General features: G+C 34.3%; 1 protein-coding gene across 1 annotated transcript in view; it reads left to right on the forward strand.

Annotated features, from left to right (window-relative positions):
- IL1RAPL1 (interleukin 1 receptor accessory protein like 1) overlaps positions 1–12,498 on the forward strand; it is a 717,019-nt gene that overhangs the window by 107,812 nt on the left and 596,709 nt on the right. Inside the window, exons 2-3 of the mRNA XM_030934238.1 lie at positions 3,667–3,853; positions 6,555–6,708. Coding sequence (XP_030790098.1) covers positions 3,667–3,853; positions 6,555–6,708 — 341 coding nt within the window. The remainder of the gene's footprint in view (positions 1–3,666; positions 3,854–6,554; positions 6,709–12,498) is intronic.

A 12,498-nucleotide genomic window follows, 5' to 3' on the forward strand; every position in this document is an offset into this window, starting at 1 on the left:
GTTATAAACAGTAAAAGCTGAGTAAATATGCGCTAATGGTTTTACCATAAGTCCTTTAGGAGCATCCTCTTTACCCCATTTACCTCATTCCACGTTATTTCCCTGACAGCAGAGAACCATAGCAGTCATGTCGCAAGTTTGATGATGGCGGAATGCACTCTTTGCTTTGAGAGTGTGTAAATTCCCCTCAGGGGTATCATATGTTTATTAATGTGTCACAAGTTGCTTGTTTCCTGTTAGCTCGTCTCAGTAAATGGGACTGTAGCATTCGTTGGATACTACTTTATTTTTAGCTTTTTAAATCACCTCCTGATGAACAGAAACAGTAAACAAGTATTAAACATCGAAAGTAATTTGAAAATAGTGCCATCCTGGAGAGTCTGGAGTTCCAGACATTACCAGACAGTTGTAAATCAGCACTCATCTCACAGAGCTGAAGAATAAAAGTTAGGAAAATAAGAATACCTAAGTGATGCTCATCTGGAGCCACTTTCTGAAGATTAGGGGACATTTGTATTTAAAGAAGAGAAAGAGGTGATGGCTGTGGTGGGGAGTCCATATTTACTTCAACTTTAGTCATTCTTATTCAACCCACTCATATATTTCAAATGAAAAGTATAAGGACTTATCTGGACTTTTAAGCTTCACACTAATTAGACACCAAAGAACTGAAGGCCTCATCATGGTACTATGTTCTAATTTGTTAAACAAACACTGTGTGACTGTACTGCAAAATGGAAATATAAAGAAACTGGGAATGAAGGAGGTGGTGCTGATAATAAGATCTAACACTTACTGAGTGTTCACTGGAAGACAGACAATGTTCTAAGTTCTTTATGGGTTTTATTGTATTCGTTTTCCACAGCAGCCTATGGAGTCATTGGTATTACTTTCACCTTATCCTAATACGGAAATGGAAGCCAAATGAGCCAAGTAACTTTCCCTAGTTTTCAAAAATAATGAGTGATAGAGCTTGAATGAGTGATTGAGATTGAACCCATGAGGTTGGGCTTTGGAGTCTTGCTCTTCACTTGACTCTGCCTCTCTCTCCCTCTCTCTCTGTATATGAATGTCTGGTATTCCACACAAAGAGATACAGTACAACAGGCAAACAAAAGTAATCAATAGTTTGAGGAGAAAGGAAATCTAAGACTCTTGTGTCTAAATGATTTACGTGGAAGTTTCAAAATTATAATGCACAGATTTACTTCTTTAAAAGGCTTTTCCGGTTTTTTTTTTTTTTTTTTAATTTTGTGTTCTACAAATCTGTATTATTCCAAAACCTAAGTATTTTCTTAAGGCACATTTGAATGTGCCCTAAAACAGTTAATAGGTTAATTTAGATAATTTTTTTTTCTGAAAAAATGATCTTATAATGAGCCTGGAAGGAGCATGCTCCAGTCAGTGCTGGAGTAAAATTAATAAATAATGCATGAGCAGTATTGCTGGCAAACCCAAAGAGGGTATCTTTTTCACTTGGGTGTGAAGCTCAAGCTAAAATTTAACACCCTCTTTTCTCTCAAAGCTGTTTCTTTTTCAGTGTTTTCTAGGCTGAAAGATTGATTCTACCTTTCATATACTCAACTGAGAAAAACTCTTGATCATCTTGGATGCCTCTCTCTTTCCTTTGCTTCCTCAGTGTTATATTGATTCAGTGTCTTAAATATATTTTGAACGTGATCCCTCTTTTGTGTCCCAATGTGTGTTGCTTTCATTGAGGCTGCCATTTGTTTCTGAATGAATGCAGTTGCTTTCTAATTTGTCTCATTGCATTTATTCTTCCTTACAGTCAAACCCATTTTTCTCATTATCATCAGAAAATCCTTTCCAAGATCCAAAGTTCATCATTCCTCAGCATAAAGTTTAAACTCTTTTAAGTGGCTTATGTGACTTTCAGTCTTGCTTCTGTGCATCTATCCAGTCTCAAGTCCTTTATACTCCAGTCCCTCCACATTATTTGCAATTACTTAAACACAGCAAGTTGTTTTATCCTTCCAGGCTTTGTGCCAACCGTTACCTCAGATAACCCTTCTTAAAATTGCAAAAGTCTTATTCAGTCTCTAAGATAGTTCAAATATCATCATTTATGAAGCCTTCTTGTTTCTTTCTTTGATACCACTGTGGTAGTTCATAGCTCTTCATAGAAATTATCATATTGAATTTCAGCTGTTTATTTGCTTGTCTCTTTCCCTGGATTGTGAGGGCCTCAGGACAGGGAATATGTCTTCTTCTAGCAAAATTCCTGAAACACACACGCTCAGGACTTTTTTCAAACTTCTGACTAACTTTGTTTAATGGCTAATTATTTCACCTATTAAGTATCTTACATCTACTTGTAGACTAGTATTACAGGAAGCTAGAGATGTCTACATTCAATAAAGAACCATCCAATTTTGTGGAAATATTCTTTGTTACCAGATATAAAGCCTAATAGCCTACTTATCTTCTGGACTTTCTCACTGTGTCATATTAGCATTAAACAAAAGCAATGATCTAAATAAGGGAGCTGCTTAAATGTCAAAGTGTTAGCTGAATAAGGAGGAGGACTTAGGAGATGTTGTGCATGATGCAAAGAGGAACTAGTATCACTGAACACCTATGACAGGCCAAGCAGATTTCTATCCAGTATCCTTTTTAATGCTCAGACAGGTGCTGTCTCTCCACCCCACCTGAAACTCAAAGGAGTTAAATAAATTGCCCAGTGTTGTAGAGATGGTAAGCAGTGAGACTCACATACAGGAATTTGATGGCCAAGTACATGAATAAGCAGTTGGGCACTTATTTACCAAATGGGAAGTTCTAAAGCAAACTTTGAATTCAATATTTTATTCCTCTCTTTCTTCTCATTAGTCAACACCATGCCTGATACATTATCAGTGTTCATTGAATGCCCTGAGACTTAAAAAACAAGTAGAAGTAGTGCAGTTTACTGAAACAACTTCATTTGGTACCAACCCTTCCAAAAAGTTTATAGCCTCACTTATTCCAAGTTATAAACTTGATTTATGTACCAGGAAGAAAAAAAGAGTTGCTTATTTAATGACTGGATTCTGTAGAATCTGTCTATCAGGATGGGGTTGTTCTTATGTAACACAGTAGAATGCTTTGCTCTGACAACGCGGACTCCAGGTCCCAACCCCAATAGATATGGGTCGATAAAGATAGTAACTTTGCAATACTTTTATCCAAGAATGTGTTCTGCCCAGACTCAGTAACTACTCTTCTTAGCAAGACAACTAATACTGTAAGAGTATGCAGCATTATTCCTGTACCTCGCTGTGATTAATAGGTCAGTTATAGTTTTCTACTTCTATTGAATTTGTTAATTTTAGCATAAGCCCAGGCTTGACTTTATTCTTGACCTAAATCTTCCTTTATTTTTTTTTCTAGGTACAAAATATCTATTAAACATTTTAAAACTGAACCTGAATGTAAAACAAAACTTTTTCTCTGGCAAATAAAAACAAATATACATGTAACCTTCACAAGACCAAGTATTGTTTAGTTGGGTAGCAAGAGAGAACCCTGTGGAATAAGTCAAGATACCATAAAATTAGTTAAACAATGAAGTTTTCGCTTCTCTTTTAAGTGAATTGCATACACTGTCTTGGCAGCACTTGCTTTTTGTTCACACCAGGTCACCATATTTATTCTGCTTTGTTACAGAAACTCCACTTACTGTATGAAAGTATCCATCTCGCTAACAGTTGGTGAAAATGACACTGGACTCTGCTATAATTCCAAGATGAAGTATTTTGAAAAAGCTGAACTTAGCAAAAGCAAGGAAATTTCGTGCCGTGACATAGAAGATTTTCTACTGCCAACCAGAGAACCTGAAATCCTTTGGTACAAGGTATGGACTGCGGGTGGTTCTATTTCCTATTAACAAATTAATTGTGCCTTATATACTGGGGCAAATTGGATAGAAAACTTAGATGGGCATGATATAGTTTAGCTTTGCCTTCCTAGAATAATACAGCAAGTTATACTAGTCATTAAGTGTTTTTTAACCAATGGCTTTAGTAAATTCTAGTCAATATTTGTATTGATAATCCACTGTAATAAGCTGTTTTATGTTTATATTTTGTTTACATGGACAATATTTTCAAGTCTGTTATGGTCTGGGTTGATAATTTCAGGAACTAAATTACCTTGAACCTTCTTTCCAGGGTTCTTCATATTAGTAATTCAAAATGTCCCCAAACAAAAGGAAAAAGGTTTGATTTTTTTTTTCCAGGATAAAATCATATACTAGTTTTTCATGGAATATTCTGTTTAATGGACATAATTTTGTCCATATTCTTTTTCATGTAAAAACAAACATTTTAAAGAAATAACATCTGAGGAAATTTTATGACACCAGAAATATAATATTAAAGTAACTTTCTTCTAAAACCAGATGAAACTTTACACTTCAACAGAATAATTGAACCTCTGAGTTTCCTATCACCATCCTTGATGTTTACTGATATTCCAGATTTGAACATAATTTTAAGCTTATTTGTACCATAAAAGAACTTTTTGTTATTGAATGTACTCAAGAAATAAAGTATGGATGCTATGACCATTCCTGCAGAATATTTTATCCATAGTTTAAAGAATCCTTATGTAACATTTGCTTTGTCCAACTCACTGTAAGTAGGACTTTAGAAGCTGGGCCTCTTTGTAACTTGATCCACAAATGTCAGTACACAGAATGTGAGCCTTCATGACAGACTGAAGATGAATTCAAAAACTGTTAGAAATAAAACAAGAAGCAAACCTTTAACAATTTTAAAAAAGATTTTTCCAAAACAGCAATGCTCTTTCCTAAGTAAGACTTACTTTTGATTCTTGATCATGTGAAATCATGGGTTCAGAACATCAAGGGAACTGTTTTATACTTGTCCCTTGCTTGATTTTCAGTCCTAGACTATGTTAAATGGAACTCAAATATTAGTCCCGCTGGTTTCTGTTACTGTAGAATGAATTTTCTTTTTCTCTTTTTTTAATTGTTGGAGTATTTCTCATCCTTAACCACCCTCACATCTCAAACCACCCTGTGGTTTGCCTGATTTCCACAGGCATATTCTGAGGCAAGCCCTGATGATTGCTTCAAGGGGGAGTGGTATTAGGGGAGTTTGACCCAAAGTCTCCAAATAAACCCTTTTTTTCCTTAGTAATCATATGTAACATCAGCTTCTAAATATGCAGTTTCTTTGTTGTTCACTAATAAGTTTAAGAGTTGTGTGTCTTTTCTCACCTTTTGTAAAGAGCATCTTAAAATTTGCTGAAAGATGAGAGACTACACACACACAATTTAAAAAGTGGCTAGTCCTTTAGTCATATTGCCAATATTGCCACAGTAATTTTGACCTTAAGCTATGCAGACTAGTGAAGTGGTGGGTCGGGATGCAGTATATGTGGTATTTAAAAGTCATAAAATTTCAGATTATCTTTCCATAGTCAAAGATTAGCCCCTATAGTCTAAATAGCAGAGATTTAAGGGCTACTTCTATAGTAGAATAGTATAAAACAATTAGTCTGGCTAAATATAGATGTCACACATTCAGTGGAAAATTTATGCAATCACAACGAGTCATACAACTAATATGGCATATGCAATGTATATTTTGGTCTGAAATAACTGGAAAATTGCCCCCAATTACCCAAAGGCATTGAGCCACATAAAATAATGTTTTGTAAAAATTTGATTTGGCAATACAACTTTTTAGAAATAATATTACCCCTGAAGAGTGTCAAATGTTTTAAAGCTATTTTATCCTCGTTCCATTGATTTCAAATCTGGCTAGAGGAAATTGACTTCTGTTTTGGCAAAAACAGAAATCTCCTGAGCCAACATCATTATAATTCAAAGCTTAATTCAGAGACCATAATTTGGTAAGTCTATCAACAATGAAAACAGATATTTTTGGAACTCTAAAGACCTTGCATATAAATGTTGATTGTGTCTTTCATGGATTATAGCATGCACACACTATGAAGAGATTTCATTTTTACTAAATACAAAACTAAAATGTTTCAAATATTGAAATAGAATTCAGGTACAATCATTGAACGGTGCCATCTTTTGTACAGCAAATTTTCTGCTTTCCAATAAAATAATATGGTTTGTATTTTATGTTATCAATTTCAATATGGTTGATTTCACAGTCATCAAATGTGAAATATTTGTTTCCAAAATGATGTCAGGGATAGTCTTAGCATACATCTCTATTCTTATGTCTAATAAATCAATACATATGTAGTTTAGATATACTAATCTCAGAAGTTAATTGACTTTTTAAAAAAACTATCTTCAGATTGAAGTATTCATTGGTTCAAAAATGTATAATGACCAGTACAACTTGCCATATTATTCTAGGAAGGCAAATTCTAGGAAGCAAATTGATTTCCCAGAGATTCTGAGAAGAAGTGAAATTCTTTAGCATTAGTTTCAAACTTTTTAGTCCCTTTAAAATGTAATTTTAGAATCTTTTGTTTTAGTCATTTAAAACTGTTCTATATTTTTCCATTACTATATGTACTACCAAAATTGTATGTTCTTCATATAGGAGTGCAGGACAAAAACATGGAGGCCAAGTATTGTATTCAAAAGAGATACTCTGCTTATAAGAGAAGTCAGAGAAGATGACATTGGAAATTATACCTGTGAATTAAAATATGGAGGTTTCGTTGTGAGAAGAACTACTGAATTAACTGTTACAGGTAATCACAGTCTTCAATATTTCACTTGGAAGTGATAAAACTACTGTTTTAAGTTAGTTTTTATGCTACACATTGATTTTTTTAATCTATAAAGAAGTACATAATCAATTGCAAGTGGATTCCTATAGGTGAAAGTTATTCCTCCTTGCTTTTGAATCATCTTCCACTGAAGTCCATTCAAAGGCTAAAGAGAATATGTTTAGGGAGTTATAGAAATGTTAGCTTTTGGGCCTGGCGCGGTGGCTCACGCCTGTAATCCCAGCACTTTGAGAGGCCGAGGCAGGCGAATCACAAGGTCAGGGGTTCAAGACCAGCCTGGCCAACATGGTGAAACCCTGTGTCTACTAAAAATACAAAAATTAGCCAGGCATGGTGGCTGTAATCCCAGCTACTCGGGAGGCTGAGGCAGGAGAATCACTCGAACCTTGGAGGCAGAGGTTACAGCGAGCTGAGATCATGCCATTGCACTCCAGTCTGGGGAAGAAGAGCAAGATGAAGTCTCAAAAAAAAAAAAAAAAAAAAAGAGGAAATTTTAGCTTTTGAAAGTACTTGAAATAAAAATGAGTTTATGGTTTCCAAAAATTATGCTTATATTTTATAATGGTATCATTTTTGGAAACATTTTCTAGAGTAGCTAAATAGAATATATGAAATCTACCTCTGTCTTCCTGTCTTGCTCCAAATTAGAAAAGGCACTTTTCTCTTTTATTTATTTATCACTCTATCAATCTGACATATGTGTCCTCATTTACTAGAAAATAGCATAACTTCAGGTGCAGTCACTGAATAATTATGTGAGACGTGGTGCATAGAGTCATTTTCATAGCTGGTTGCTAAGTTGGAAGGACATGAGGACAAGATTCAGAACACTACCTATAATCATGAATCTACAACTCACTAGTCACGTAGGTTGGTGGAGTTTCCACAATCTTCAGCATATTAGTTTCCTCATGTATAAAATGGTGATGATAAAACGTGCTGTTCTTATTTCATAGGGTTTTTGCAAGGATCAAATGAAGTAAGGTAATATGAATGATATAAATTTGCAAAATGCAGAATTATATCCAAATGTGCATCATTTTTGTCACATAAAAATTGCATTCATACATTTTTTTTCTTTATAGTGCATTTCTTACAAGGTGGTTTCATGAGAAAAGTGTGGATAATAAGAACATTCAGAAGTGAAAAACATTATTCTCATATTCTTATTGAGAGATTCTTCTTGGTGACTTTTGTGTATGATCATACTTGTAAAACTTACATAGAAAAGCATAAAAAGGACATTAGCTGTTTTAAATTAAACAGTTTTATTTGTTCATTGATCCACTTGAAATTAGTTTTCCCTGTATATGAAAAGTGTTTTGTGGTAGTCACCTACATCTTATAATAATTCATTTCTTTAAGGTATCTGGCTATACTTGAGTTTCTATACAATCAATTTTGAAATTTGTTTTTCATCTATTACTTAATTTTTTTCCTTTAATCGCTACTGAAGTAGATTTTTCAACCAGCAGTATTGAGACAAAGGAACTTAAAAATATAAAGTAAAGCAATCTACTCTGAATAGAAAATAGGATGCACTTCTAGTCTTTATTCTTCAGAGTAGAGAAGTCATCTTTAGTAAGCACTTCTTTCTCCTTTCTAGAAATGCTAGGATTCTAAACCACTACCTAGTATGAGACAATTGGAGCACAATATCATGGATACTGAACACTGGGCTCCGAATGGTAAAACAGCTTGTATAAGACTATTTTATGGAACCCAAAATAGAACTCTTTATCTCCTAAATGTTTTCCAGGGCAACTGTACTTTCCTAAACTTCATTTGTCCAAAAATATCTTCTTTTCTTTATATAAAAACAAACAATAATTAAGTGTTGATTTTCAAGAGGAAGATAGTTAAAGTTTTAATGAAAGTTTTCATTCCACTGATTATCATAAATACTTCTATCGTATGTAGCCTTACCTGAGACAATGATTTGGGCAAATAAATTATGAAACAGTTTTACTGGATGCGAAATTTTGGTTTAATGGAGAGCTACATGCCCTAGAATTAAGAACAGTATATACTAAAATGCATTTTAGGTATTAACAACATGTCTATTGGGAAGATATATTTGTATATAACATTGTTTTAAATGGTGTGACACTCTAGCACATTTACTTTGGGGCCAAATTAAAGAGCAATTCTTAAAACCCAAATTATATCCCTCAGTTAAAGCAACAAACATGGGTAGTATCTGAATGATAAGAAATCACTGTTTTTTATCTTAGTTTTCTGCACATCATTATCATATTCAATTTAATGAAAATATTATGGAAAAGACGATATTATTTGGTTTTTGTGGAATGTATTAAATTAGTGGAATTTGAAGTTTGTTATAATGTCACTTAAAAAAAAAAAGAGGAATTCTATATGTAAAAAGGAAATTTCTGGCTGAAGGAAGTGGCTAAATGTGCAGGCAATATCGTGAGCTTTTATGGGTGATCCTTCCCTTTTTGAAAATGTATATCCTTAGCTAAGTGAAGTACTGGTTCAACAAAACAGATCACAGTGAAAGGAGTTATAAACCTGTCCAGCACTTTTGGTATTTTAAACATCTTTTTGTTTTTCTTTGAGACAGAGTTTCACTCTTGTTACCCAGGCTGGAGTGCAGTGGTGCAATCTCGGCTCACTGCAACCTCCGCCTCCCAGGTTCAAGAGATTCTCCTGCCTCAGCCTCCCGAGTAGCTGGGATTACAGGCCCATGCCACCACACCCAGCTAATTTTTGTATTTTGGGTAGAGACCAGGTTTAACCACTTTGACCAGGCTGGTCTCAAAGTCCTGAAACATTTTCAATTTTTTTCTTTAAAGATGTTACAGCACCATCTCTAACCTCTATCATTTATTAGCCTTACCCACACTGAAGTTCTTACTCCAAATGTCCTCCCTCTGAACTCTTATTCATGGTTTTCTCCCTCTGGAAGGTTTTTTTTTCTTCTCCTTTGTCACATCCCTGATTCTTACCCTTTCTTCAAGGCACAGCTAAAATGTTATCCTCTTGTTGAGGCACATAGTCCATGCGTCCGCAGCACTTTTAGCATCTCTGTTGCAGCACTTACCTCATTGCATCATAACTATTTATTGACACTCCTGTATTTTCATAAGAATGTAAGCAACTTAGAGTCAAGGGCAATGTCTTTTATTTTTTAAATAAGCATTTGATTTTAGAACAGTTTTAGATTTACAGAAAAAATATAGTAGACATCCCATATAGCCTGTATTCAGTTCCCCCTGTTATTCACATCTAATATTAATATGGTATATTTATTAGAGTTAATGAACTGATTTTGGCACATTATTATTCATTAAAGTCCATAGTTTATTTAGATTTCTATGCTTTTTACCTGATATCCTTGTTTCTGTTCCAGGATCCCATCCAGAATAGCACATAACATTTAGTTGTCATGTCTCCTTAAAATAATCTTGGTTGTGACTGTTTTACATTTTTTTTTTTTTTTTTTGATGACCTTTACAATTTTGAGGAGCATTTTGTCAAATGTACTATATTTGGGATTTTTCTGAGATTTTTCATGATTAGACGAGATATGTCCTTGGAAGAAAAACCACAGAGGTAAAATCACACCATGTCATATCAGCCTGACTTATCACTGTTGATGTTGATCTTGATCACCTGAGGTAGTGTTAGGAAGGTTTTTTTCACTGTAAAGTTACTCCCTTCCTCATTTTTATACTGTAGTTTTTAGAAGGAACTTACTATATGCCATCCATGCTAAAGGAGTGGGAGGTTATGTTCCACCTCTTTGAGTGCAGAATGTCCACATAATTTGTTTGGTATTCTGCTACATGAGATATATGTCTATTCTCCCACGTATTTATCTACTTATTCAGTTGTTGCTCTATACCAGTTTGGAATTATGGTTATTTTATACTTTGCTTTATAATCCAAATTACCTTATTTATTTTGTTGCTCAAATTATTACAGTTCTGGTCATTAAGAGCTCTTTTAGTTGCCTCCTTTGTCCCTGCGACATACTCATATTGGGGTGTGTGTGTGTGTGTGTGTATGTTTGAGTACCTGCCTACTTTCTGGCCCTTTAAGATACTCTAAGCTCATCTTGTATATTTCCTGCCCCAGTCCCTAAATCAGATATGTAGTTTTCAAAGATCCTATGTTGCTTTTATTGGAGAATTATACCAGAAATGAATGCCTTCATGTTGAAAGTACTCATTGCTACTGGGATATAGTTGTTTTGAAGCTTTTCTAATCGACAGAAAAAGGAAAAATACGTGTAGTAACACATACACATATACACATATCTATAGATATTTATATGTGTAACCACCTGTGTTTATACTAAGTTAAACCTGAGTTCATACTGGTGTTTCCAACTCTAATTTATTATCGTATGGATCATTTTACCCTCTTTTCCTACCTTATGTGTAACCTCCCAATCCAGTAGTTAGAAAACTGGTTCTCACCATCTGCCATTCTTTTACTTAATTGTTCACTTCCAATATAAATGTATAGTGAGATCACAATTTTTTATCCTGTGCCCATGTGGGAAACAGCTTTATCAATTGGATTGTTTTGTGTTTATGTACAATTATTTTAGCATTTAGCCTTACAGACTTCACTCATTTCCAAATTTGCTAAGGTCAGCACCTTTCCCCTCACCTGCTTCAGTGAGGTTATCTCATATATTTGTAACATAGTTAGATTGTTTTATCATATTCTGTATTTCCCACGATCCTCAGACCTCCTGAATTATATTTAAAATTTGCGTACATTAAGGTTCTCTCTTTGTGCTGTGAAGTTCTATGAGTTTAAACAAATGCATAGTGTCATGTATTCATAATTAAAAAGTAACAGAATAGTTTCACTGCCCTAAAAAAGACTTTATGCTTCATATGTTCAGCCCTTCTCTCTGCCTCCCGAATCCTTGGAAACTACTGATCTTTTCACCATAACTATAGTTTTGCTTTTTCCAGAATATCATATAATTGAAATCATACAGTTTTTGGCCTTTTCAGACTGGCTTCTTTCACTTAGCAATATGCATTTCCTTCGCTCTTTTCTGCCTTCCTTCCTTTTAATTGAGCATTTTATCTCTTCCATTTTTACATCAATTTTTCTTGTTTTTAGATATATATTTTAGTGATAGCCCTGGATATTCCAATTTTAAACTAATCTCAGTCCACCTTCAAAAAACACTATGTCGTACAGGTACCTTATTACAGAGTGCTCCCAGTTCCTCTCCCCTATCCTTTATGACATTGCTCTCATTCATTTCACTTACCCATATTGTATAATCACCCAATATATTGTTACTGTTATTTTAAACAAAGTTATCTTTTACATCAATTTAGAATAAGAGAAATAAAATATTTTATTTTACCTTCATTTACTCCTTCTCTGGCACTCTTCTTTATGTAGATCCAAGTTTCTATCCCATATACTTTTCTTCTGCCTGAAAAACTTCCTTTGACATTTCTTGCGATGAAGGTCCAGTGGTGATGATGTCCCTTAGTTTTTGTTTTTCAGAGAATGCCTTTATTTCTTTTTCCTCTTTGAAAAATAATTTTGCTGGATATAGAATTTTTTTTTTTTTTTTGCTTTTGTTTTCTTTTGTTTCATTTTGTTTTGTTTTTGAGATGGAGTCTTGCTCTGTCGGCCAGGATGGAGTGCAGTGGCATGATCTCGGCTCACTGCAACCTCTGTCTCCTGAGTTCAAGCAATTCTCTTGTCTCACCCTCCTGAGTAGCTGGGATTACAGGCACGTGCTAC

The sequence above is a fragment of the Rhinopithecus roxellana genome, chromosome 7, assembly GCF_007565055.1.
Source record: "Rhinopithecus roxellana isolate Shanxi Qingling chromosome 7, ASM756505v1, whole genome shotgun sequence".
In the NCBI taxonomy this organism is placed as follows: Eukaryota; Metazoa; Chordata; class Mammalia; order Primates; family Cercopithecidae; genus Rhinopithecus; species Rhinopithecus roxellana.